The following is a 26191-nucleotide window of genomic DNA, read 5'->3' on the forward strand; positions in this document are numbered from 1 at the left end:
CATATGAGCTATAAACTTTTTATCCTGAAGTGTCCATATCCTGTGTGAACATACCACACAATTTCATCTTCCATTAACTTCGGAATAGTGTCTTGAAAGGAGATATAAGATGAACATCAACAAAAGCAAAATGAGGATAATGGAATGTAGTCAAATTTAAGTCAGGTGATGCTGAGGGAATTAGATTAGGAAATGAGACACTTAAAGTAGTAAAAGAGTTTTGCTATTTGGGGAGCAAAATAACTGATGATCGTCGAAGTAGACAGGATATAAAATGTAGAGTGGCAATGGCAAGGAAAGCGTTTCTGAAGAAGAGAAATTTGTTAACATCGAGTATAGATTTAAGTTCAGGAAGTCGTTTCTGAAAGTATTTGTGTGGAGTGTAGCCATGTATGGAAGTGAAACATGGACGATAAATAGTTTGGACAAGAAGAGAATAGAAGCTTTCGAAATGTGGTGCTACAGAAGAATGCTGAAGATTAGATGGGTAGGTCACATAACTAATGAGGAGGTATTGAATAGGATTGGGGAGAAGAGAAGTTTATGGCACAACTTGACTAGAAGGAGGCATCGGTTGGTAGGACATGTTCTGAGGCATCAAGGAATCACCAATTTAGTGTTGGAGGGCAGCATGGAGGGTAAAAGTCGCAGAGGGAGACCAAGAGATGAATACACTAAGCAGATTCAGAAGGATGTAGGTTGTAGTAGGTACTGGGAGATGAAGAAGCTTGCACAGGATAGAGTAGCATGGAGAGCTGCATCAGACCAGTGTCAGGACTGAAGACAACAACAAGTTCGGAATGCATATGCTCCAATGTTGAGATGTTATACTGTCTCTCCAAAACAAATTATGCCCTATAATTTTCCACTTTCCTGCTTGATTGAGAGGTAAGGAATTCCTGATACACATAGCAAACATTTCTGTAAAATAGGGATCATGATGGATGTTTCCTGTTATCCTTAGAGCCATTTCTTGTACCCTGGTGTGTGGATATTCTACTGTCATAAAGTTAAATGCAAAAATTACGCCGGGTCCTTCCGTACGTTTAAACTCTTCCATACCTATAGGTAACCTAGTCTGTAATGTGCCAAAGAACGTGATAGAAATGAGTGACACCTCACTCCCTGAATCTATAAATATGTTAACTTCAGAAGTCTCCACAGTTCGTGCTATTATTGGTTGTGGATTATTGGTAGTCAAACTTGATTCTTTCAGTAACAACCATTCGTTTGTAGGTATTTTGTGCGTGAAATTGGCATACTTATTATGAACTAGGCCCCCTAGTGTATCCCTACAACCTGGACCCTGGTCCTGGATCCAGATCGCACTACGTTTTCCTCATTATTAGTAATCACTGGTTGGTTAACAAATCGGGGTACGACGTTACCACTTTGTGCTCTATTATTACGTGGCACAAATTCCTGTGAAGTTACTGGACCTAAATTCGAAGGTAGATGCTTCTTCTGATAATTATCGTTACCATTATTTCTATTGCACTGGTGTACTCTAGCTAAGTTGGCCTCATGTTTTTAAAAAATTATTACTACTATTCCTTTAGTAATTCTGATTTTCACTTTGGTGTACGTTCTCATTGCGGTCTTTATTTAAGGCATTCAGTGCGTCCACAAAGGACAACTCTTCTACTGTTTTCCACCCACTACATAATATATCTTTCCTTGTGTAAATGGGTAATCGTCTTATTAAAATTCAAACTAACCCCTCTTCCTCCATTGGCTTATCTAAGTACTTTGCCCATGTTAAATGCCAGTTGAAATACTTTCTCGTTGTACCCCACGTATTATTGTAATACTCCGCATCCCACAAGTCTGATATTAATTTTTCCTGGGCACTTGCTGACCAAAACTTCTCTTTAAATTTCTTTTGAAAATCTCCCCAAGAGGACAAGTTCTCAATGTTTATTGTAACCTACTCTGAGGCTTCCCCTAATAGATACCCCCACAGCAAATTCAATCTTTTTCAAATCCTCCCAGTTCTTGGGCAAAGCTTGGTTGAACCTTTTCAAAAAATGGGTAGGATGTACGTCTCTGTCTGGCTTAAACTTAGGGAATTGCCTGGATAATCCAGAATTGGCTCCCCATTGTAAATTGGTCATTACCTCACGAAACAATACTACTTTAGGAGAAGTCACCCTATTATCTATTTTGTCCTGAATAAGTTTGAATTCTTCCTACAGTTCATCCATACCTCTCTTGGTATTACTAAGCTCTCAGAAGATAAAACAGGAGGTAGGTTCTAGGACATTTCTCTCGTGGCAACTTTTTGGTCTATCATCTCTGCTACCTGTTGCTCCAGAGTGCTTATATTCATTATGTCTGAGGTTGCTAGTTTCTCTCTAAAGTTTCTTTCCACTTTATCTATTCGAGTGTTAACACCTGCAATTTGCAATTGGACTATTGGTATTAACTTATCCTGCTTTTCAACATTTTCTTGTAAGGTATGCAACCTCTGCTTTGCAGTATGAAATGTAACATTACATACATTTTGAAATGATCCTAATTTTTCACTCAGTTCAGTTTCTACACTTTTACATTTATCTTCAATATCAAATTCTGGTGGTTGTGGTTCATGGTGTGGGTTCCTGTAGTCATGTCCTAGTTCATGAACCACGGGCAACATATGAGTGGCCAAGTAAGTGGTCCCGACAGTCGGGATACCAGCTACTTTGGAATAAGGCTGGGCATCTCAGACATATTCTGAGTCGTGGTCACCTTTGTGCTCATACGGCAAAGACTACCAAATACACTGGTTAGTCCCTCAACTGTTAGGGGTAAAACTCAATGGGACTCGGGGCAAGCAAGGCTAGCAAACTGCTTCCCTGGTACTTTAAATATGATGCTGGCAACAATCAGAGCAAAATGCCTCGGACCTTTGGAGGTGACGGAGTCCCACCTCTAACTGACAAACCAGGGACTCCTAATACGACTTGGCAAACAAATGGTAATGAGATGGGGAGCCATTAATATCAATGGGGGCTACTCTGGGAAGAAGGTAGAGCTGGCAGAGGCTGCAAGTAAGATGGGGCTGGACGTTTTAGCTGTTAGTGACATTTGGGTAATGGGTGAGAAAGAAGAGGAAGTGGGAGAATACAAGGTCTACCTGTCAGGAGTCAAAGCAGGAATAGCACAATGGGGTGTAGGGCTTTACATCAGGAAAGAAATGGAACCCAGCGTAGTTGCAGTAAGGTATGTAAACGAACGACTGATGTGGATAGATTTGACAGTGTCTAGCAAGAAAATTAGGATTGTGTCAGTATATTCGCATTGTGAAGGGACAGATCAAGATAAGGTGGATAGTTTTTATGAGGCACTCAGTGATATAGTTGTTAGAGTAAAGGACAAGGACAGTGTTCTGCTCATGGGTGATTTTAATGCCAGGATTGGAAATCGAACAGAAGGGCATGAAAAGCTTACGGGTAAATTTGGAGAGCATATGGAGGCCAACAGCAACGGGAAACAACTCTTGGATTTCTGTGCCAGTATGGGCTTAGTAATCACAAACGCCTTTTTTAAACATAAGAACATTCACTGGTATACTTGGGAAGGCAGGAGAACCAGATCTGTCATTGACTATATAATAACAGATCAGGAATTCAGGAAGGCTGTGAGGGATACACGTGTATTCAGGGGATTCTTTGATGACACTGATCATTATTTAATCTGCAGTGAAATTGGGATTGTGAGGCCGAAAGTGCAGGAGGTCAGGTCCATACGTAGGAGGATAAGAGTGGAGAAACTTCAGGAGAAGGAAATCAGGCATAGGTACATAACAGCGATCTCAGAAAGTACCAGTTAGTTGAATGTAGTCAATTACAGTCATTGGAAAAGGATTGGACAAGGTACAGGGACACAGTACTAGAAGTGGCTAAGGCATGTCTTGGAATGGTAGTGTGTAAAAGTAGGATGAAGCAAACAGCTTGGTGGAATGACACAGTCAAGGCAGCCTGTAGAAGGAAAAAGAAGGTGTATCAAAAATGGCTATATACTAGAACTCAGGTAGACAGAGAAAGTTATGTTGAAGAAAGAAACAAAGCCAAACAGATAATTGCAGCATCCAAGAAGAAATCTTGGGAAGACTTTGGAAACAGGTTGGAGACTATGTCTCAAGCTGCTGGAAAACCATTCTGGAGTGTAATTAGCAGTCTTCGAAAGGGAGGTAAGAAGGAAATGACAAGTATTTTGGACAGGTCAGGAAAACTGCTGGTGAATACTGTGGATTCCTTGGGCAGATGGAGGGAATATTTTGAAGAGTTGCTCAATGTAGGTGAAAATACGATCAGCAATGTTTCAGATTTCGAGGTAGAATGGGATAGGAATGATGATGGAAATAGGATCTCATTTGAGGAAGTGGAGAAAATGGTCAATAGATTGCAGTGCAATAAAGCGGCTGGGGTGGATGAAATTAAGTCGGAACTCATCAAATACAGTGGAATGTCAGGTCTTAAATGGCTACACAGGATAATTGAATTGGCCTGGGAGTCGGGACAGGTTCCATCAGACTGGACAAAAGCAGTAATCACACCAATCTTTAAACATGGAAACAGAAAAGATAGTAACAACTACAGAGGTATCTCTTTAATCAGCGTTGTGGGTAAAATCTTCTCAGGTATTGTTGAAAGGAAAGTGCGAGTATTAGTTGAGGACAAATTGGATGAAAATCAGTGTGGGTTTAGGCCTCTTAGAGGTTGTCAGGACCAGATCTTTAGCTTACGGCAAATAATGGAGAAGTGTTATGAGTGGAACAGGGAATTGTATCTATGCTTTATAGATCTAGAAAAGGCATATGACCGGGTTCCTAGGAGGAAGTTATTGTCTGTTCTACGAGATTATGGAATGGGAGGCAAACTTTTGTAAGCAATTAAAGGTCTTTACATGGATAGTCACGCAGCAGTTAGAGTTGACGGTAAATTGAGTTCATGGTTCAGAGTAGTTTCAGGGGTAAGACAAGGCTGCAACCTGTCTCCAATGTTGTTCATATTATTTATGGATCATATGTTGAAAACAATAGACTTGCTGGGTGAGATTAAGATATGTGAACACAAAATAAGCAGTCTTGGATATGCGGATGACTTAGTTGTGATGGCAGATTCGATTGAAAGTTTGCAAAGTAATATTTCAGAGCTAGATCAGAAATGTAAGGACTATGGTATGAAGATTAGCATCTCCAAAACAAAAGTAATGTCAGTGGGAAAGAAATATAAACAGATTGAGTGCCAAATAGGAGGAACAAAGTTAGGACAGGTGGACGGTTTCAAGTACTTAGGATGCATATTCTCACAGGATGGCAACTTAGTGAAAGAACTGGAAGCGAGGTGTAGCAAAGCTAATGCAGTGAGTGCTCAGCTACGATCTACTCTCTTCTGCAAGAAGGAAGTCAGTACCAAGACTAAGTTATCTGTGCACCGTTCAATCTTCCAACCAACTTTGTTGTATGGGAGCGAAAGCTGGGTGGATTCAGGTTACCTTATCAACAAGGTTGAGGTTACGGATATGAAAATAGCTAGGATGATTGCAGGTACTAGTAGATGGGAACAATGGCAGGAGGGTGTCCACAATGAGGAAATCAAAGAAAAACTGGGAATGAACTCTATAGATGTAGCAGTCAGGGTGAACAGGCTTAGATGGTAGGGTCATGTTACACGCATGGGAGAAGCAAGATTACCCAAGAGACTCATGGATTCAGCAGTAGAGGGTAGGAGGAGTCGGAGCAGACCAAGGAGAAGGTACCTGGATTCGGTTAAGAATGATTTTGAAGTAATAGGTTTAACATCAGATGAAGCACCTATGTTAGCACTGAATAGGGGATCATGGAGGAATTTTATAAGGGGGCTATGCTCCAGACTGAACGCTGAAAGGCATAATCAGTCTTAAATGATGATGATGATGATGATGATGATCAAATTCTGGAACCGATCATTCTGTCTCTGATTAAAGTCAGTGAACAGTTGATTTACGTGGCTGCTTAAAGAACTAGTTAATTCATCTTTCAAATCTATTTTAAGATTTTCTACTTTAGTAGTTAAAGCGACAAATTCAGTCTTCAAATTTCCCATACCTTCACATAAATTACTAAAGTCTGCAATTTGTGAATCTACCTTAGCACTTAACAATCCTAAAGTTTTATTCTGAACGTACAATTTATTATTTAATTGAGTATTCACTTTATCTAATTCTTTACTTAAATTAGCACTCTGTGCACCGAGTTTTTCACTTAAAGTTGCACTTATGTCGTTTCTCAAAGAAGCACCCTGGTCATCTATTTTATCATTTCATTGAGTATTTACTCAGTCTAATTTAAGACTTAGTTCCTTTCTTAAAGAAGCATTTTGGGCATTAATTAAGCCTAATTCTTCCCTTAGTTCCTTTTTTAAAGAAGCATTTTGGGCATTCATTAAGCCTGATTCTTTACTTTGTGCATCTAATCTAGAATTTGATTGTAAACTCTGAGCTGTGATGAGATTTGGTAACTCAGACCAGTCAGGTCCCTCTCTACTAATTCTCATAGCCACTGCTGGTTCAGAAATCTCTTCAGCTGGCTGTACGTTTTTCATGGTTTTACCAACTTTAGATCCCCCCCTGCGGGTTCGGGGGTTAGAATAGGCCCGCGGTATTCCTGCCTGTCGTAAGAGGCGACTAAAAGGAGTCTCAAATATTTCGGCCTTCTGTGATGGTCCCCTCTCGGGTTTGACCTCCATTTTTCTAAATTGTTCCGAAGATCGAGCCAATTGGGGAAGGGCGCCTTACATGGTGCACTGTATCTGTCGTGCACTGAGACCTTTAGCTGGCTTTCTCGTCATTGCAATGGTGTCCAGCTTGTTTTCCATCCCTTGGGTGAGGATACGTCCATGGGTGCGATTTCCGCGCTGCACTGTGTAGTGTTGTTTTTCGCTGCGACGACGACCTCATACATTTTTGCACCTAAGATCCAGCACGGTAGCCAATCCGTTGTGGTGGGGCCGCCATGTACCCTGTTGGTTGTAGCCCCCTGACAACACAGGGATCGCTCTACTGATGCCTGCGCCGTTTACTCCCCATGTATGCCAAGGAGTAGATGCCCATCTCCCTGGGGCATCAGGACTCCCGGCAATGGCCATCCTGCCAGGTGGCCTTTGCTGTGGCTGGGTGGCGCCCATGGGGAGGGCCCTTGGTCGGAGTAGGTGGCATCAGGGTGGATGACATGCAATGAAGCGTGGCACATCATCTCTTGCTGGTGGCCAGCCACCAGCAGTCTCTAAGCGTTCGAGGGCTCATCTTAAAGGTAACGTTTATGACCCCAAATCGTTCCCATCCCTGGCCACACCATGGGACGAACGAAAGGCAATGAATGACAGTGACACATATTCTCCCCGGTATCTCGTCTGTACCAGAGCTGATGGGGAATCCTTTGTCTCCGTGAAGCCTCACTTCTTTGTAGAGCATTTAGAGGACAAGTTTGGGGAGGTGGAGGGCTTGTCCAAAATGCGCCGTGGGTCAGTTTTGATAAAAACGGCATCGACCGCCCAGTCACGCAGGTTACATGCTTGTGACAAGTTGGGGGATGTTAACGTTACCATCACACCACATAAGAGTTTAAATATGGTCCAGGGGGTTATTTTCCATAGGGACCTACTTTTGCAGTCTGATGACGAGCTGCGCTCCAACTTAGAGCGTAGAGGTGCTCATTTTGTCCGGCGCGTTCATCGGGGTCTGAGGGAGAATCAGGTTGCTACCAGTGCCTTCATCTTGGCCTTCGAGGGTGATACATTACCGGAGAAGGTCAAGGTGATGGTCTACCGTTCTGACGTCAAGTCCTATATCCCTCCCCTGATGCAGTGCTTTAAGTGCTGGAAGTTCGGCCATATGTCTTCCCGCTGCACTTCCAGCCTTGCGGACGCCCATCTCATCCGGATACTCCATGTGCTCCGCCTCCCATCTGTGTCAACTGTGGAGAGCCTCATTCACCTTTCTCGCCAGACTGCAGGATCTTACAGAAAGAATGCAAAATCATGGAATATAAGACCCTGGACCGACTGACTTACACTGAGGCTAAGCGGAAATTTGAACGGCTACATCCCATGCGCATGATGGCATCTTATGCCTGCTCCAGCTCCAGCCCCTTTAGCTGCACCACAAACAGTCAGCTCTCAGAGTCAGAGGACCTCACCTGCCCCCTTGACGATGGGGGCCCCTTCTCTCGCTGTTGCTCCCACACCATCTACCTCGGGAGCAGCACCCACTGAACCACCAGTCCCCACTTCTAAGCCGGAGAAGCGTATGTCTTCTTCGGCTTCTCTCGCTCGGAAGGGATCCCTTGGGTCACTCCCTTCCCAGGTTCCTACCAGCGGCACGGCAGACACCAACCAGTGGCTGAAGAAGCCACAGGTCGCTGGTCGTCGAGCTTCGCGATCATCTTCGGTCCCGTAGACTGACTCCAGTGAGCCCTCTCAACAACGACAACCAAAGGAACAGCGAGAGAAAATGACGTTGAAGACCCATAAGACCAAGACACCTGCGGTGGCACCTACTCCACTGCTACCTACAAGCTCTGCGTCTGAGGATGCGGTGGAGATTCTTGCGTCCGCTGAGGACCTCGATCTCGCTGGTCCCTCAGACGCAATGGATAGCACTTGCACGGGTGCTCCATCGGAGGCAGCAGGTGACCCAGAGGCGTAATCTGCCTTCCCAGTCCCTTCACGCCTTTCTCAGCCATGGGCAATTCCATCCTCCAGTGGAACTGCAGCGGTTTCTTCCACCATCTAGCTGAGCTCCGACAACTTATCAGCCTTCACCCTTTCTTCTGCATTGCTCTTCAGGAAACTTGGTTTCCAGCAATGCGAACCCCTGCCCTCCGTGGCTATCGGGGTTATTATAAGAACCGGGCAGCTTATGAAAGGGTGTCTGGTGGCGTCTGCATATATGTCCTTAACTCTCTTCACAGTGAGTCTATCCCTCTACAAACAGCTTTAGAGGCTGTCGCTGTTCGGGTGTGGACGCCACAGGCTGTTACCGTCTGCAGTCTTTACCTTCCACCGGATGGTGATGTCGCGCAGCATGTCCTGGCTGCACTGATAGCCCAATTGCCGCCACCTTTCTTATTACTGGGTGACTTCAATGCCCATAACCCTCTGTGGGGTGGGTCAGTGGCGACAGGTCGAGGCGCCACCATTGAGCATTTATTGGCACAGCTCGATCTTTCGCTGTTAAATGATGGTTCCTTCACGCACTTCAGTGTGGCGCATGGCACGTACTCTGCCATTGACCTTTCTGTCTGCAGCCCTAGCCTCTTACCATCTGTCCAATGGAGAGTGCATGACGACCTGTGTGGTAGTGACCACTTTCCGATCTTTCTGTCACTGCCACAGCGTCAGTCTTCTGGGTGCCCTTGCAGGTGGGCAATGAATAAGGCTAACTGGGACTTGTTTTCCTCCATTGCCGCTATTGAGCCTCTCTCTAATGATGGCATTGATGCGGTGGTTCAATCGGTCACCACGGGCATCATTACTGCCGTCGAATCTTCCATTCCCAGTTCTTCTGGGTCCCCTCGGCGGCGGACTGTGCCTTGGTGGTCGCCTGAGATCGCTGAAGCGATTAAAGATTGCCGGCGGGCGCTCCAGCGTCACAAGCGACATCCCTGCATTGAACACCTCATTACCTTCAAACGTCTGCGTGCGCGGGCCTGCCGCCTTATCTGCCAAGGCAAGCAGGAGTGCTGGGAGCAGTATGTGTCCACCATTGGCCTCCATGTCTCTCCATCGCAGGTCTGGGCCAAGATCCGATGCCTCTATGGCTATCGGACCCCTGTCAGCATCCCTGCGCTCTCACTGAATGGAGCAGTTTGTACAGACTCCGATGAAATTGCCAACCGCTTGGCAGAGCATTTTGCTCTGAGTTCCGCTTCTTCCAATTACCCCCTGGCCTTCCGCTCCATTAAAGAGCGGATGGAACGTCGGAGCCTTTCTTTTCGCACCCACCATTCTGAATCCTACAATGCTCCATTCAGTGAGTGGGAATTTCACAGTGCCCTTTCCCCTTGCCCTGATACCGCTCCTGGGCCAGGTCGCATCCACTGTCAGATGCTGAAACACCTTTCAGTGGACTGCAAGCGACGCCTCCTCGACCTTTACAACCGTCTCTGGGTCGAGGGTGAGTTTCCTTCGCAGTGGCGGGAAAGCATTGTCATCCCCGTTTTGAAACCGGGCAAGAGCCCTTTGGAGGTGGACAGCTACCACCCCATTAGCCTCACCAATGTTCTTTGCAAGCTTCTCGAACGGATGGTGAGCCGGCGCTTGAATTGGGTACTGGAGTCTCGGGGCCTTCTGGCTCCGTCTCAGGGTGGGTTCTGTAAAGGCCGCTCCGCCACCGACAATCTGGTGAGTCTGGAGTTGGCCATCCATACTGCCTTTGCCCGCCGTCAGCACCTGGTCGCTCTCTTTTTCAACATGCGGAAGGCGTACGATACGACATGGCGTCATCACATACTTTCTACGCTTCATGGATGGGGTCTTCGGGGCCCTCTGCCAATCTTTATCTGAAATTTTCTGTCGTATCGTACCTTCCGCGTGCAAGTCGCGGCCTCCCATAGTTCCTCCCGAGTCCAGGAGAATGGGGTACCACAGGGATCTCTCCTCAGTGTCTGCCTGTTTTTAATCGCAGTAAACGGGCTCGCTGTGGCGGTGGGAAATTCTGTCTCCGCTTCCCTGTATGCTGATAACTTCTGCCTTTACTACCGCTCTACTGGCATTGCAGCTGTTGAACGTCAGCTACAGGGCGCTATCCGCAAGGCACAGTCTTGGGCTGTAGCACATGGTTTTCAGTTTTCAGCTGCCAAGACCCGCGTTATGCATTTCTGCCGGTGCCGAACAGTCCATCCTGAGCCACGGCTTTGTCTTGCCGACGAACTCCTTGCTGTGGTGGAGACCCACAGGTTTTTGGGTGTAGTTTTTGATGCTCGGGTGACTTGGCTGCCTCATATTCGGCAGCTTAAACAGGCGTGTTGGCGGCATCTAAATGCTCTGAGATGCTTGAGCCACACCCGCTGAGGCGCCGACCGATCTACCCTGTTACGGCTCTACCAGGCGTTAATCCAGTCTCGTCTGGATTATGGGAGCCTGGCTTATGGCTCAGCATCCCCATCTGCGCTGCGGGTACTGGACCCAATCCTACACAGCGGAATACGCCTTGCCACTAGTGCTTTCCGGACCAGCCCAGTGGACAGCATACTTGTGGAGGCAGGTGTCCCTCCATTGCGGTTCAGGTGCCAGAATTTACTGGCCGCTTATGCTGCCCATGTTTTTAGCTTGCCCGGGCATCCAAACTATCATCTCCTGTTCCCGTGATCGGTCGTCCATCTGCCAGAACGTCGGCCCCGGTCAGGTTGTACGATTGCGGTCCGCGTCAAAGAGCTTCTCTCCGGGCTTAGGGTTTTCACTGTTCCACCTCCTTTTCGGGCCACTTTGCGTACACCCCCATGATGTGTTCCTCGCCCTTGCCTTTGGCTCGACTTGGCACAGGGCCCGAAGGACTCAGTCCCTCCAGAGGCCTTCCGCCGCCGCTTTTATTCCATCCTGGCCACGTATCAGGGCTCTGACGTTGTTTACACTGACGGTTCGATGGTTGCTGGTCGTGTTGGTTATGTGCTAACTCTAGGGGACCATTCCGAACAACGTTCCTTGCCGGCTGGCTGCAGCGTTTACACTGCTGAGCTGGTCGCCATCTTTCGAGCCCTAGAGTATATCTGCTCCTGCTCAGGTGAGTCCTTCGTGATCTGTAGCAATTCCCCGAGCGGTTTACGAGCTCTCGACCAGTATTTCCCTCGTTCTCGTCCCTGCATACTCATGCCCATTGCGGCCGCTCTGTGGTCTTTGTGTGGACCCCCGGTCATGTCAGTATCCCGGGCAATGAACATATTGACTGCCTGGCGAAAGAGGCCACCAGGCAACCATCTCTGGATGTTGGCCTCCCAGAGACTGATTTGTGAGTGGTCCTCCGCCGAAAAGTTTTTGCGCTTTGGGACACTGAATGGTGCGATCGGATCACGCCCAATAAACTCCGTGCCATTAAGGAGACGACGACTGTGTGGCGGTCATCCATGCGAGCCAACCACAGGGACTCAGTCGTCCTTTGTCGGCTCCGCGTTGGCCACTTCCGGCTGACACACAGTTACTTACTGTGTCAGAAGGACACTCCTCTGTGTCGCTGCGGGGTGGCTTTGACAGTGGCCCACATTTTGTTGGCCTGCCCCCTTTTAGCTGTGGTCAGGCGGACATTTGCGCTGCCTGATACGCTCCCTGCCCTTTTAACTGATGACCCTGCTATGGCTGGCTTAGTTCTACGTTTTATTCGGGCAGGGGGTTTTTATCATTTAATATGAGTGTTTATGTTTTATTTTATTGTTTTGTTATGTCTGTTCTTTGTCTGAGTTTTTCCTGTTTTGTGTTGTCTGTTGTCTCTATTATCCGTTTTTTACTCTGTGTGGTAGTTTTTAAGTTTTGGAACAAGGGACCGATGACCGTTGCAGTCTGGTCCCTTTAATCCCACAAACAAACCAACCAACCAACCAACCAACTTTAGATCTAGTAATCGTGAAAAAAAAAAAAAAAACTGAGCATTATGCACTACACTAATACAGTCTAATGAACGGTTTCTTCAACTTCATACTTGAACAATTATTGTTTTTCACTCACCCGGCGTATCGTTTTAGGCTGGATCGGTGAGCAGGTGTGAAATCAGCACCGATGAACAGTAACTGGTGCTGCTGGCGTTGGTTGCTGGTTTCCGCGCTGGCGTCGGTGAGCTGATGTAGAATCAGCACCGGTTAGCAGTAACTGGTGCCGGTGGTGTCAGATGTTGTCTCTGCGTTTGCGTCCCTGCGATGCATGTGAGAGCTGTACACTTCCCACACCAGATCTTCTTAGTTGAATTATTCTCATCTTATCTCTTCTTAGTCTAATACTTTGAGGTCTTCTTTCTGTTCTTTTAATGTTATTACTTTCGTACATTTTTCACTGTGTTGCATTCACAAAGTTTTTCATTTGATTTTTGGACTTAATCCAATTACGCGAAACAGTCTTCTTGTCTAGTTATACTTGGTTGCTATGGCAACACATCATATCTCCTGCTATGATTTCCTATCAAAATTCCCGTTTTCTTGAGCCCTTTTCACTGGTTGCCACGTACTAACGCTTTAGGCGACCCGAAGCAATGTGAAGTTGGATTGCAAAATTCGCACCTCTCACACATCAGCTGACTTACTTGATATGCACAGCCAATCTTCTTCTCTGGATTGCTGGCTCGTGTCAACCTCCAAAACCTTCTTCTCCGAAGAATAATGCTGGTTACAGGAATTTATAAGACTCTCTCTCTACGTTTGAAATAATTTAGTATTTGAAGAATACTTTTAGTTCAATATTGGTATATTTCAACTTTCACCAATAACATATTCACCATTTCTCACACTAGTATTCGAATTTTTACAAGTCAACCTATTCGTCTCATGTTAGACTCGATAAAATACATCTGCAATAAAATTGGTTTAACAACCACATAATTTATGAACACACCTTGCCTCTAGAGTGTCCAAGATGTGAATTACTTAAAAGTCTATATTCAGTTGTTCATTTTTCTTTAACAATAATCACAGTCTCTAAAACAGCAAAGAATACTACATAATTACTCCTTGCTCTTTCATCACGGCTTTTGTGGCACTAGTGGCAAACACTTATCGGTGTTGTTCGACCACCACCCTTACAGTCTTCTCATAACAAACTTCCAACCTGCACACGGAAGTAGGTAGTGCAGTAGATGCCTTTCCACTCTCCCACTTATATTTAAAATATTGTGTGTTTGAGATGGTAGAAGGATGAGTGGTTCTAGAAGTTACGTGGAAATTCTCGAAGCACTACAATATTTATGACATAATGCTTTTCCATTGTATTAGGTCCTGTTTGTCTTGTAAGTTAGTCTGAAACTTTTTGATTGGGTCTTTATTTATGTGTTTAATGTTATTGTCAGCCAAAAACTTCTCAGTTCTCTCTACATATTCATTTTCATTTATAATTGCTAATGTATTACCTTTATCCACATTAATGATCATGATATTTCCTCCTTTTAGTTTCAAATTTAATTGATCATGTCATAAAGATTTTCAGAAGCGTAACTTTTTTTTATCTTTATAAAGTCAATTTATAGACAGATACCACCATATATGTGCTGAATCAGTTATGCCAAACAATGTTTATGCTGCACAATGGGACTGGTGTGGCAACAACGAGACCAACCCAGTAGCAGAGTTGATCCATGCACTATATGTGTTCCTGAACCACGAAAAATAATGCCCTCTGGTGGGATACTTGCAAAAGAAGCACACTAGTGTGCAAGATTGAAGAAACTGTATCTGAGATGTGAACTACGAGTTTCTCCCAATTCTAGTTTTGGTTTTGTACACCAACCGTATTTTTAAATTTTCTTTTATCTTTGTAACTGTTTTGTTTTAACACAGCACTGACATGATCGTCTTGGTGTACCATCTATGAAGGATGGTACCTCATAATCACTTGCCTGTACTCCTGTATAATTTCTGACTTTATAATGTATGTACATTAAAGACCTATGGAAGCTGCGCACAGCACACAGAAGTAACTGGTGTACACACTTGTACATTTAAAATATGTGTGTTTCAGATTAGTTATGTAAGATCAAACATTGCATATCTTTTATTTGTTTTAACAGATTTGAAGATAATCAAAATTTGAATGAAATTGGTAATCATTGTTGACTCATTTCCATCAGTGCCTTCTGGTAGACAACCTAGACCAAGTTTCAGTCCTTGAGAGGCACAGGTTTACAAGTAACCAAAGGGAGAGCTGGGAATCTGCCAGACACTGTGTTGATTTCAAAAGAATCCAGTGGATAGTGGGAATGATTCAGCAGTTCAAGTTACTAGGCCAAGATGGGATATTTCCCTCTCTACTGCAACAAGCAGGAGAAAATTTAATTAGACTCCTGTGTAGACGGTTTAGAATTAATATAGTAATAGGAATCATTCCTAATGCTTGGAGGGCAGTCATGGTTATCTTCATTCCGAAGCCTGGGAGAAGTGATCATACCAAGGCTGAGGGTATGAGACCGACTGGTCTGTCCTGTCTTCTTAAGAAATTAGAAAAACTGGATAATTTACACTTTTGGAAAAAGTGGTTAACTGGGGTTCCCCTACATTTAAAGAAACATGCACATCCACCAAGCAAATCATGTGAAACAGCATTTCACCAACTTATTGGGAAGGTGGAAAAAGCACTACATTTGCAGAAAAGTACTTTATGCACCTTCCTGGATATTGAAGGGACTTTTAGCAATTTGACCTTCAAATCCGTGATTAAAGCTGCAGAATGGCATAGCACGAGACCACTGCATGTATGTAGATTAAGACCATGTTGATTTCAGAAAGGCAGAAGCCACCATGATGAATAAAATAATATTGATCAACATCACCAGTGTGTGTTCAAAAAGAGGGGTTTTGTCCCCATTACTGTGGAACCTAGTTGCGAATGGACTCATTAAAGAGCTAATTACTAGAGACTACTTATGCTAAGGATACCCAGACAACTTAGTCATAGTAATACTTGGCAAATTTACTACTATTGTTAGGAGAATATGTGCATTGAACAGTGTGTGAAACTGGTGAATGGAACAGGATCTGAGGGCCAGCGCCAAGAAAACTGGTGTAGTAGCATTTATGAGGAAGTGTATCCAACAATGTACTAGAATCATAAGCTTCTTGATGAAACTCTACCTGTAGAGAGGGCAGTGAAGTATCTAAGGGTAACCCTGGATGCGAAATTATCATGGACCGCTCACATAAGGAATACTTGGTCCAAGGCGGAAGATACTCTTATGAGTACTAGAAGAGCCTGTGGAAAATACTGGAGTCCAAACCCCAAGAATATGCAGTAGGTGTGTACAAATGCAGTAAGACCTGTGATGTTCAAACAAATTTCAGTCTTGCAGCTGGTCATTGTTGAATTCATTGCATGATATTTCGACTGTGCACCTGCCAGTCATCATAAGGTGAGCCATCGAAGACTGACGAAGAGTTGCTTTGTTCCACCCTGTATAGTGTAGTGCGAGTATTCCACGTATGTGTCAAAATTCAAGTTGACAGACAGACCACACTTCCCAGTGGCAGCGCCCTCACTAGTGGAACTGTGCGACTCAGCTGTCCTCTGTTACCACTCGCCTGAGCCATTTGCATATCCATAGTCTTCGATTACAACAAATTGTGGAGATTATGGGGTTCCACACACTGTCCAACTGGTAGTCGTTATTGTGGTTCATCAGATTTTCCACCAGACATATTTTCACAAATTCATTAATAATGGAGTCCAAAAAAGATGTTTCTGTGGTCAGAATCACAGTTCTATCACACTCCATTGAGTGTCCAGTGGAAATAAAGTGTTCAGTGATAGCAGACTTGCTTGGTTGCAGAAGGGGAGTGCAACATTGATTCTTAGTGCAGCGTTCTTTCACCATGCGTGCAGTCTGTCCCATGTAAGCCATACCACACTGACAAGGTATTTTGCTAACTCCACAATAGCAAGGTCTGCAATCTTAGGTGGTAGGTCACTTTCACTTGAAATTTACAAGGATTCCTGCCATTTTAAATGAAATGTTGCTCACAAAAGGAACAGAAGCTAAAGATTTTGCCAGCGTGTTCTCCTCTTGATCCACTTCCTGGTAATTTGCTGGGTGGAATATCCATTTTTTTAACTGTCGTTAGGTGGGTGAACTCTTTAGGCAAACTATGTAGATCTGAGATTGTGTGAGCTCTGTGTACAAGTGTTTTAAGCATGCCCAGAGTTTGCAATGGGTGATGACAACTTGACACTTGCAAATACAAGTCAGTATGAGTGGGCATAAGACAAACAGAATGCCCCTGAGAGCCATCATTCTTTCATCTAACCAAGACATCAAGACATCCAAGAAAGGCAGACAATCATCTTTCTTTATTTCCCTAACAGGCTGAATGATGTTATGAATGGAGTTGAGATGGTGGTGAAACTCCCTTAATTTATATTCTCCTTGAGGCCATACTATGAAAGTATTGTCTACACACCTTCAAAATACACGTTGTTTAACGGCAGCTGATTCAAGCGGTCTCTCCTCGGAATCTCCCATAAAAAGTTGGCCACCAAGGGAGACATAGGGCTGCACATGGCGACGCCATCAGTTTGTTCAAAATATTCTTGTTTAAGCATAAAATAGGTTTAGGATAGAGTATGCTAAAAAAAAAGAACAGTGATGTCCACCTGGAACTTTTTACCAATTAGTGAAGGCTCACAAAGGTGACGAACCATGATAGTGGCAACCAGTTGGACACTACATTGAACCCTATCACCCCCACCATTTGTTCTAATCGAAGATGACAGAGTAGGCTAGTGGCCTTGATGACTGGTAACACAGAGGACAACTTAGTTCTATGGTTTGACCAGCGAGAGTGCTGCTGTGACAAAGTGAGGTCCGTCTGTCAACTTGCATTTTGATACATGCACGAAATACTTCCACCACGCTCTGTAGGGCAGCATGGAGCAAGTCTTCTCAGTCTTTGATGGTTCACCTGAAGATAACTGGCAGGTACCCAGTCGAAATACCATGCAATGAAGTCAGTGATGACAGGCTTCAAGCCCAAATTTATCTGAACATTCAGTTCGCCTGGAAAATTTTAAAATTCACATAAGATCTGTGATAATTTATGGCAGTGCACTAAGGTGAAACAAAGTAAAACAGAAGATGGTTGCTAAAAAGCATGGGTAGGGGCAGAGATTGGTCTATTTAGTCATAACTGGCAGGATTAGCTGCACACCTACTACTGGAATGGGGACCATGCTGGGTGTGCCTCTGTTACACCAGTGGCTGAAAATGGAGGCAGTAGTAGGAGCATACAGGCTAAAAACTGGAAATAACCAGATATCTTTAGGGTATCCAGAACCCCGCACCAAAACACTGATGTGGCAAATATAGGAATGATAGGGGAAAAGCTGGCTTACTATACAGTAGCTTCCAGCTGCGTCAATAAATCTTTCATCATAACAATTGAAAGTAGGAAGCAGTGGAAGAACAAATCATGATACTGTGCAGGAGACATAATGTGGATTACTGACATGTCAAAAATCTTAGTTTTACATTTATTCAGATAGCTAAGCAGCTCTGAAATCTCTATCAGCCCCTGCAACAAGACCAAATGTTGCAGAATGCCACAAAGCCCTTGTGAGGCTAGGGGAAAGCAACAAGATAAACCTGCTGTAGGTCACTGGTCACTCAGGAATCAGCGGCTTATAGGTTGGACAGGACAGATGTGCTGACTCATTTATTTGACTATAACATGTCCTAACAATCAGTAATGCATTGATTAAATCAGTACTAGAAAACTGGTTCAGTAGGCAGCATTTAGAATAGTGAACTATCATGCAAAAACAAAAAAAAAGGAGACCCTAGGTTTTGTCTGTATGGTGAGGGTGATGAAAGTGCATCATATCTAATCTTAGTGCAGACTGTAGGAGATGAAAAGACACAGAATATATGGATTATCAAGTCCGGAAGAAGTTGTGTCTAATAAAGGACCTCCTACTACTCTTTAATGTTACTGGTTGGCTTTACTACTATCATAGGAAGTGAAACCTCACAATAAATCTATTTCAGTGTGAGCAATAGTGAACTGGGGCCACTGTTGCTTTTATATCCCTGTTCAGATCAAGACAAATTCAATAATAAACTGCAGTAAAAATATTAGACTAATAATCAGTTGCCACTTCTCACCATTTCAGTGTTTCATAAATAGTACGTTATTGTGTAGATGTCCACCCCCGGTAGCTGAGTGGTCAGCGTGATGGCTTGTCAGTCCACTGGGCCCGGGTTCGATTCCTGGCTGGGTCGGAGAATTTTCTCCACCCAGGGACTGGGTGTTGTGTTGTCCTCATCATCATCCTATCATCTTCAACGACTGCAGCTCACCGATCACCGAAGTGGTGTCAAATTGAAAGACCGGCACACGGCGAACGGTCTGCCTGACGGGGGGGGGGGGGGGGGGGGGGGGGGGGGGGCCTAGCCATATGGTTAAATTAAAAAATGGTGTAGATGTTTGCTGTATGTTGTAATATAAATTTAAATGGACATTTTGCACATCATTACCTTCCAGTGTTCTTTTTGTGTTGCAGTTAACAGATAAAGCAGCTTTCCTTATGCGAGAGTATGTAAAATATAGTCTGTATGATCGGATAAGCACAAGACCCTTCCTCACAGCTATTGAGAAGAAATGGATTGCATTTCAACTTCTTTATGCTCTTCATCAGTGCCACAAAGTTGGAGTAAGTATTGCATGTGAAGCATTGCCATATTTGATGACATACGGATTACATTGCCAAACAGTTATCCTGAAATGCTTGAATATTACATATAAATGTGATTCTCATATTGACTGCCTGTGTTCTGATTACATTACTGATATGATTGTGCATAGGTACTACGCCATTATTGATCTTCACAATTGTATCATCATTAAAAGCTATGGAACATAATTTACCATGCTGTTAACTCTACAAAAGATTGCATAGTATAAGAAATGATTAGGGCATCCTGCTACTTGTAACTGTGGAAAATCTAACAAATATAACAGCTGCAGTATTCTTTTTTGGAACACTTGTAGGCCACAATTGGAGAGTGTGAAATGTTTCTCTGAGAAGCTTTTTCTTTTGCTTGACAATGTACTTGACTGCAGGTAACTCAAATAGAATGAAACAGCATTTTCAGAGTGGGGAATAGTCACTACAGATGTACCAACTGTTCTTGTTATCATACGATCTTCAGTCATATGTCCAAGGTACTGAAAAAGGAAGTACTACAGAGTGTCCCACATAAAGCTGGTATGCCTCACACCTGAGAGTCAAGTAACAATGAACTAACTAACAAAGAATTGATAATAGTAATGTTAAAAACCATGTAGTTACCTGTTTATAAGAGATGCTGGAAGTGGGGAATAGTCACTACAGATGTACCAACTGTTCTTGTTATCATACGATCTTCAGTCATATGTCCAAGGTACTGAAAAAGGAAGTACTACAGAGTGTCCCACATAAAGCTGGTATGCCTCACATCTGAGAGTCAAGTAACAATGAACTAACTAACAAAGAATTGATAATAGTAGTGTTAAAAACCATGTAGTTACCTGTTCATAAGAGATGCTGGAAGTAGTAGTCATGGGTATCCAGGCAAAGCTGACTTCGTGTGATGATGTTTACCAGCAACATGCTGTAATTCTGCAGGCACAGTGTTGTTAATTTCTCTGGTAATTTTCTGTTTAAGATCATCTATTTGTGAGGATTTTCAGCATACACTTTGCTTTTTAATGTGCACCATACTTAAAAAGTCTGAGGACCTTGGGGGCCAGAGGCCTCTACTGCCAAGTCTGTCTTCAGGGGGCCCATTGGTGATGTGGTCCACACTTCGGTTGAATGTGTGAATGGTTGTTCCATCATATCTGTCACTGTTTAAGGTGTGATTGAAAAATGTGGGGCCAATAATGCACTTGCCGAGCAACACACACCAAACACATACCTTCTCTTAATGCCGAGGTTCTTCATGCAGAATATTTGGGTTGCCCTGTGACCAGTATCTGTGATTCAGGAAGTTTACATAACTTGACAAATGAAACCAGACCTCATCTGAAATGAAGTAAAGCAAGGGGTCCAGGTAACCATTAGCAATTGATGTTAACGGCCAGTTACAATAACGAACTTCTTTTTTTCCTGGTTCTCAAATTTAACTCTTGCACGACACTCACACAATGTATGAGGTACAGCAATCTGCTGTGATAACCTCCTTACCGACTTGTGGGGAATTTCCATGTGAATTCTGTCTATAGTTTCAGGGGACCTCATGGTTGTCTGTTCCTCTGCACATTCTGTACAGATTGTACAGCCCTCCAGATCTTGAATAGTGCTGGTTGTGGTGAGATTCCTACCAGGATACTTTGCTTGAAACATTTTGTTATATTCCTTGATAGAGCCTGCCCTTATGTAACACTCCACAGTATCAGTTCGGTATTCTAGTGCAAACTGCCCCACTGCTGTAGCAACTCACTATGAGCTTCTCACAGCAACTGATGCATTAAACTTTCTGGTAAAATGCAGTATAGCCAACTTTCAAGACAGCATTGCCATTTCACAAGCAGTTCGATTAGAGATGATTAACTGATATGTGATGCGTACTGGTTTTATGTAGGGCACCCTTTGTTAATGTGACTACTTGTTAGACCGTCAGCGAGAGCGCGCTGCAAGTTCCTGCTACTAATAAGGTGAGTACACTGTTCGCTTGTTACATATTTTTACGAGCTACAAACAGGAGTGACTTATTTTCAGTTATCTGTGTAGTTACTAGTTTATTTTTGTAATTTCTTGCATGTTCGAGTGCTTACTAGGCACAACCTTTTATTTCAATAACAATGTAGTGTACAGCACCGCCGTTGTTATCAACCGTTGTATCGATCCTAGTATTGTACAGGCTTTTGTTCGTGTGGTTAGAACAGCTCAGTGTCGGTTAGACCGTCAGCGAGAGTGCACCACGTGCTCCTGCTACTAATAAGGCGAGTACACCATTCGCTTATTGCATATTTTTACGAGCTTCAAACAAGAGCTACTTATTTTCAGTTATCTGTGTAGTTACTAGATTATTTTTGTAACTTCTTGCGTGTTCGAGTGCTTACAATAACGGTGTAGTGTACAGTACCGCCGTTGCTATCGACCCTCGTATCGTACAGGCTTTTGTTTGTTTGGTTAGAACAGCTCAGTGTCGGTTAGACCATCAGTGAGAGAGCACTTTGATTTCCCACTGCTAATAAGACAAGTACACTGTTCGTTTGTTATACGAGGGTCGGTCAAAAAGTAATGCCTCCCATTTTTTTTCTACTTAAAGAAATTAAGTTAAGTGAAAAATTTGAATTTGGCGCCATTCCTCAAACCTTCTTCTGCAATCCACTGCAGTAGTAACTTTCTGTGTCAACAGGTGGCAGCACAGCAGAAGTTTGTAAGATAGCCGACATCGATGTTCGTTTGAGACAGCGTTGTGTGATTGAATTCTTGAATGCAGAAGGTGAAACGCCCATACGCATTCATGAAAGACTGAAGAAGGTGTATGGTGTTGTGACAGTGGATGTCAGCACTGTTAGACGATGGGTTCGTCGTTGTAAGGAAGCTGAAGGGCAAACACCGTTGACTGACGAAAAGCGGAGCGGCAGGCCGGTGAGTGCAGTGACTCCACACAACATTCAGCAAGTTGATGACATCATTCGTGGTGACCGTCAGGTGACTGCAGATGAAGTGTGTCGCATTATTTCTCTTAGTAAAGGCAGTGTGATCACGATTATTAAACAATTGGGGTACTCAAAAGTTTGTGCACGGTGGGTTCCAAGAATGTTAACCGATCAGAATAAAGAGGCAAGGAAAACAATAGCCTCCCAACACTTGCAGCGCTTCCGTTTGGAGGGAGATGAGTTTCTGAAAAAAATTATGACCGGGGACGAAACATGGGTGCATTTTTTTGAACCCGAATCAAAGAGGCAGTCAATGGAGTGGCGTCACACAAGCTCGCCGAGGAAGAAAAAATTCAAAACTGTGCGATCGGAAGGGAAAGTTATGGCAACAGTTTTCTGGGATACAGAGGGTGTGATTCTGGTTGATTTTTTGGAGCAGGGATGCACAATAAATTCTGTTCAATACGTCACAACCCTCAACAAACTTAAAGCACGTCTTCAGCGAGTTCGCCCAACAAAATCAATGGCAGATGTTCTTCTTTTGCATGACAATGCAAGACCACACACCAGTCGTCACACCTCTGACAAGATTGTCAAAATTGGATGGGAAGTTTTGCCTCATCCCCCATACATCCCTGACCTGGCACCATCAGACTTCCATCTGTTCGGGCCACTAAAAGAAGCTCATCGTGGGATTCATTTTGAAGATGAGGAGGCCGTCAAAACATCCGTGCGTCAATGGCTTAGGAAGCAGAGCTGTGATTTTTACCGTGCTGGGATACATGCCCTTGTTCAAAGATGGACCAAAACTGTAGAGATGGGCGGAGATTACATTGAAAAATGACAAAATGATCCTCAATGTTGTGGTTTTCAACCTATGTAATTGCATTTAAATTTCCTGACAATTAAACGTAGAAAAAAAAATAGGAGGCATTACTTTTTGACTGACCCTCGTATATTTTTACGAGCTTCAAGTTGGCGACCCTTCGCTCACAGCTCCAGGCTGCGTTGGCGTCCGTCGCACAACTGTAGGCTGCTGCCAAGGGGCGTCACTGTGGGGGATCGAACGCGGGGATGCGTGGGATGTTGAGTACGTCCGACGTGTCCTCCGATCTGTCCACTGCTGTGACCGCCTCGGGTACTGCCTGCACTGAGATTGACCCTTCATCCATGGTCGAGTGGGAGATCATTCCAAAGTCTGGCAGGCAGCGAAAAACATTCTGAGGGGCCAATCGTAGGGCCTCCCCGGTTTGTTTGATGAACAGGTTTCGGGCGGCTGATGCTGTGTCTGAGCCGGATGCAGTTGTCCACCCTGTCCCAGGGGAAGCTTCTCAGCCCACAAAGTCTGGGCATTCACAGAGGGTGGGTTTGCTGACAGTTGGGAGCTCCAACATTAGGCGCGCAATAGGAACAAGGCTGCCAAGGAGGGGAACGAAGCCAGTGTGCACTCCGTTTGCATTCTGGGGGGAGTCATTCCAGATGTGGAAAGGGTGCTTGCTTCTGGATGCCATGAAGAGTACAGGGTGCAGCCAACTGTGGGTGGTGGCTCATGTCGGTACCAACGATGCGTGTCGCTTTGGATCGGGCCAGATTCTGTCTGGTTTCGGGTGGCTAGCGGAAATGGTAAAGACTGCCAGTCTTGCTTCCGAGATTAAGACGGAGCTCACCATCTGCAGCATCGGCGATAGAACAGACTGTGGTCCTTTGCTGCAGAGCTGAGTGGAGCGTCTGAATCAGAGGCTCAGGCAGTTCTATAACCGTGTAGGCTGCAGATTCCTTGACTTGCACCATCGGGTGGTGGTTTTTCAGGTTCCGCTTAATAGGTGAGGAGGCCACTACCAGTGGCAAGACGCAATCAATACCTTCACTGCGTGATAACAATGGTAAAGTCACTGATGACAGTGCCACTAGAGCAGTTATTAAACACGGTTTTCCGAAACTCCTTCACCAAGGAAGACGAAGCAAATATTCCTGAATTCCAATCAAGAACAACTGCCAAGATGAGAAATATAGAAGTAGAAATCCACAGTGTAACAAAGCAGCTTAAATCACTTAATAAAGGCAAGGCCTCCGGTCCAGATTGTATACCAGTCTGGTTCCTCTCAGAGTATGCTGATAAAATACCTCCATATTTAGCTATTATATACAACAACTCGCTCACAGAAAGATCTGTACCTAAAGACTGAAAAATTCCTCAAGTCACACCAATACCCTGAAAGGGAAGTAGGAGTAATCCGCTGAATTACAGGCCTATATCACTAATGTCGATTTGCAGTAGGGTTTTGGAACATGTATTGTATTCGAACATTATGAAGTACCTAGAAAAAAACGATTTATTGACACATAGTCAGCATGGTTTCAGAAAATATCATTCTTGTGAAACACAACTAGCTCTTTAGATTTATGAAGTAATAAGTGATGTTTACAGGGGATGTCAAATTGATTCCATATTTTTAGATTTCCAGATGGGTTTCGACACCTTTCATCACAAGCGCCTTCTAACCAAACTGCATGCCTACAGAGTCCCACCTCAGATGTGTGACTGTATTTGTGATTTCCTGTCAGAAAGGTCACAGTTTGTAGTAATAGACGGAAAGTCATCGAGTAAAACAGAAGTAATATTTGGCGTTCCCCAAGGATGTGTCATAGGCCCTCTATTGTTCCTGATCTATATTAACACCATGGAAGGCAAGCTGAGTAGCCCTATTAGATTGTTTGCAGATGATGCTGTCATTTGCCATCTTGCAAAGTCATCAGATAATCAGAACAACTTGCAAAATGATTTAGATAAGATATCTGTATGGTGCGAAAAGTGGCAATTGACCCTGAATAAAGAAAAGTGTGAACTTATTCACATGAGTACTAAAAGAAATCAGCTAAATTTCATTTACTCGATAAGTCACACAAATCTGAAGGCTGTAAATTCAGCAAAATACTTAGGGATTGCAATTACAAATAACCTAAATTGGAACGATCACATAGATAATATTGTGGGTAGAGCAAACCAAAGACTGTGATTTATTGGCAGAACACTTAGAAGGTGCAACAGGTCTACTAAAGAGACTGCTTACACCACACTTGTGTGCCCTATTCTGAAGTATTGCTGTGCGGTGTGGGATCCGTATCAGGTGGGACTGACAGATGACATTGAAAAAGTACAAGGATGGCAGCTCATTTTGTATTATTGTGAAATAAGGGAGATAGTGTCACAAACGTGATATGTGAATTGGAGTGGCAATCATGAAAACAAAGGCGTTTTTCATTGCGACGGGATCTTCTCATGAAATTTCAATCACCAGTTTCCTCCTCCAATTGCGAAAATGTTCTGTTGGCACCCACCTACATAGGGAGTAATGATCATCACGATAAAATACGAGAAATCAGGGTTCGCACAGAAAAATTTAAGTGCTCGTTTCTCCTGCGTGCCTTTCGAGAGTGGAACAATAGAGAGACAGCTTGAAGGTGGTTCATTGAATCCTCTGCCAGGCACTTTATTGTGAATAGCAGAGTAATCACTTCGATGTAGATGTAGTTACACTTTGGAGTGTTTGTATCATATGATGTGCAGTGATTCAGATTCTGAATTTGCTTTCATTTGGACAGGGATTAAATGTATTTGAACTTAGGCATTCCATGCTTTCAGTTATGGTAATTGCTAGCATGTTTCTTTCAATAAGGCCAGTGTCAGTTGGTCACAGCCAGTGTGCTCCCTGCCGCCGTTGGATAAGCAGCTGCAGCAGCAAGTCGTATACTCCTAGCTCACTCATTTGTTACATAGTTTAATTCTTAATTTCTTTGCGTGTTTTTGGTATTTGCATTGTTTAATTCATAAATTTCGGGTGTATTACAGTATTTGAGAGTTGTAGCATTGCGTTTTAGTACCTGAATAGTGTAAAATCG

The 26191-nt window shown here is 43.9% G+C and overlaps 1 protein-coding gene across 1 annotated transcript in view; it reads left to right on the forward strand.

Annotated features, from left to right (window-relative positions):
• The window catches only part of LOC124606719 (phosphoinositide 3-kinase regulatory subunit 4), a 200258-nt gene that overhangs the window by 21113 nt on the left and 152954 nt on the right, over positions 1 to 26191 (forward strand). Inside the window, exon 3 of the mRNA XM_047138749.1 lies at positions 19203 to 19352. Coding sequence (XP_046994705.1) covers positions 19203 to 19352 — 150 coding nt within the window. The remainder of the gene's footprint in view (positions 1 to 19202; positions 19353 to 26191) is intronic.

The sequence above is a fragment of the Schistocerca americana genome, chromosome 3, assembly GCF_021461395.2.
Source record: "Schistocerca americana isolate TAMUIC-IGC-003095 chromosome 3, iqSchAmer2.1, whole genome shotgun sequence".
Lineage (NCBI taxonomy): Eukaryota > Metazoa > Arthropoda > Insecta > Orthoptera > Acrididae > Schistocerca > Schistocerca americana.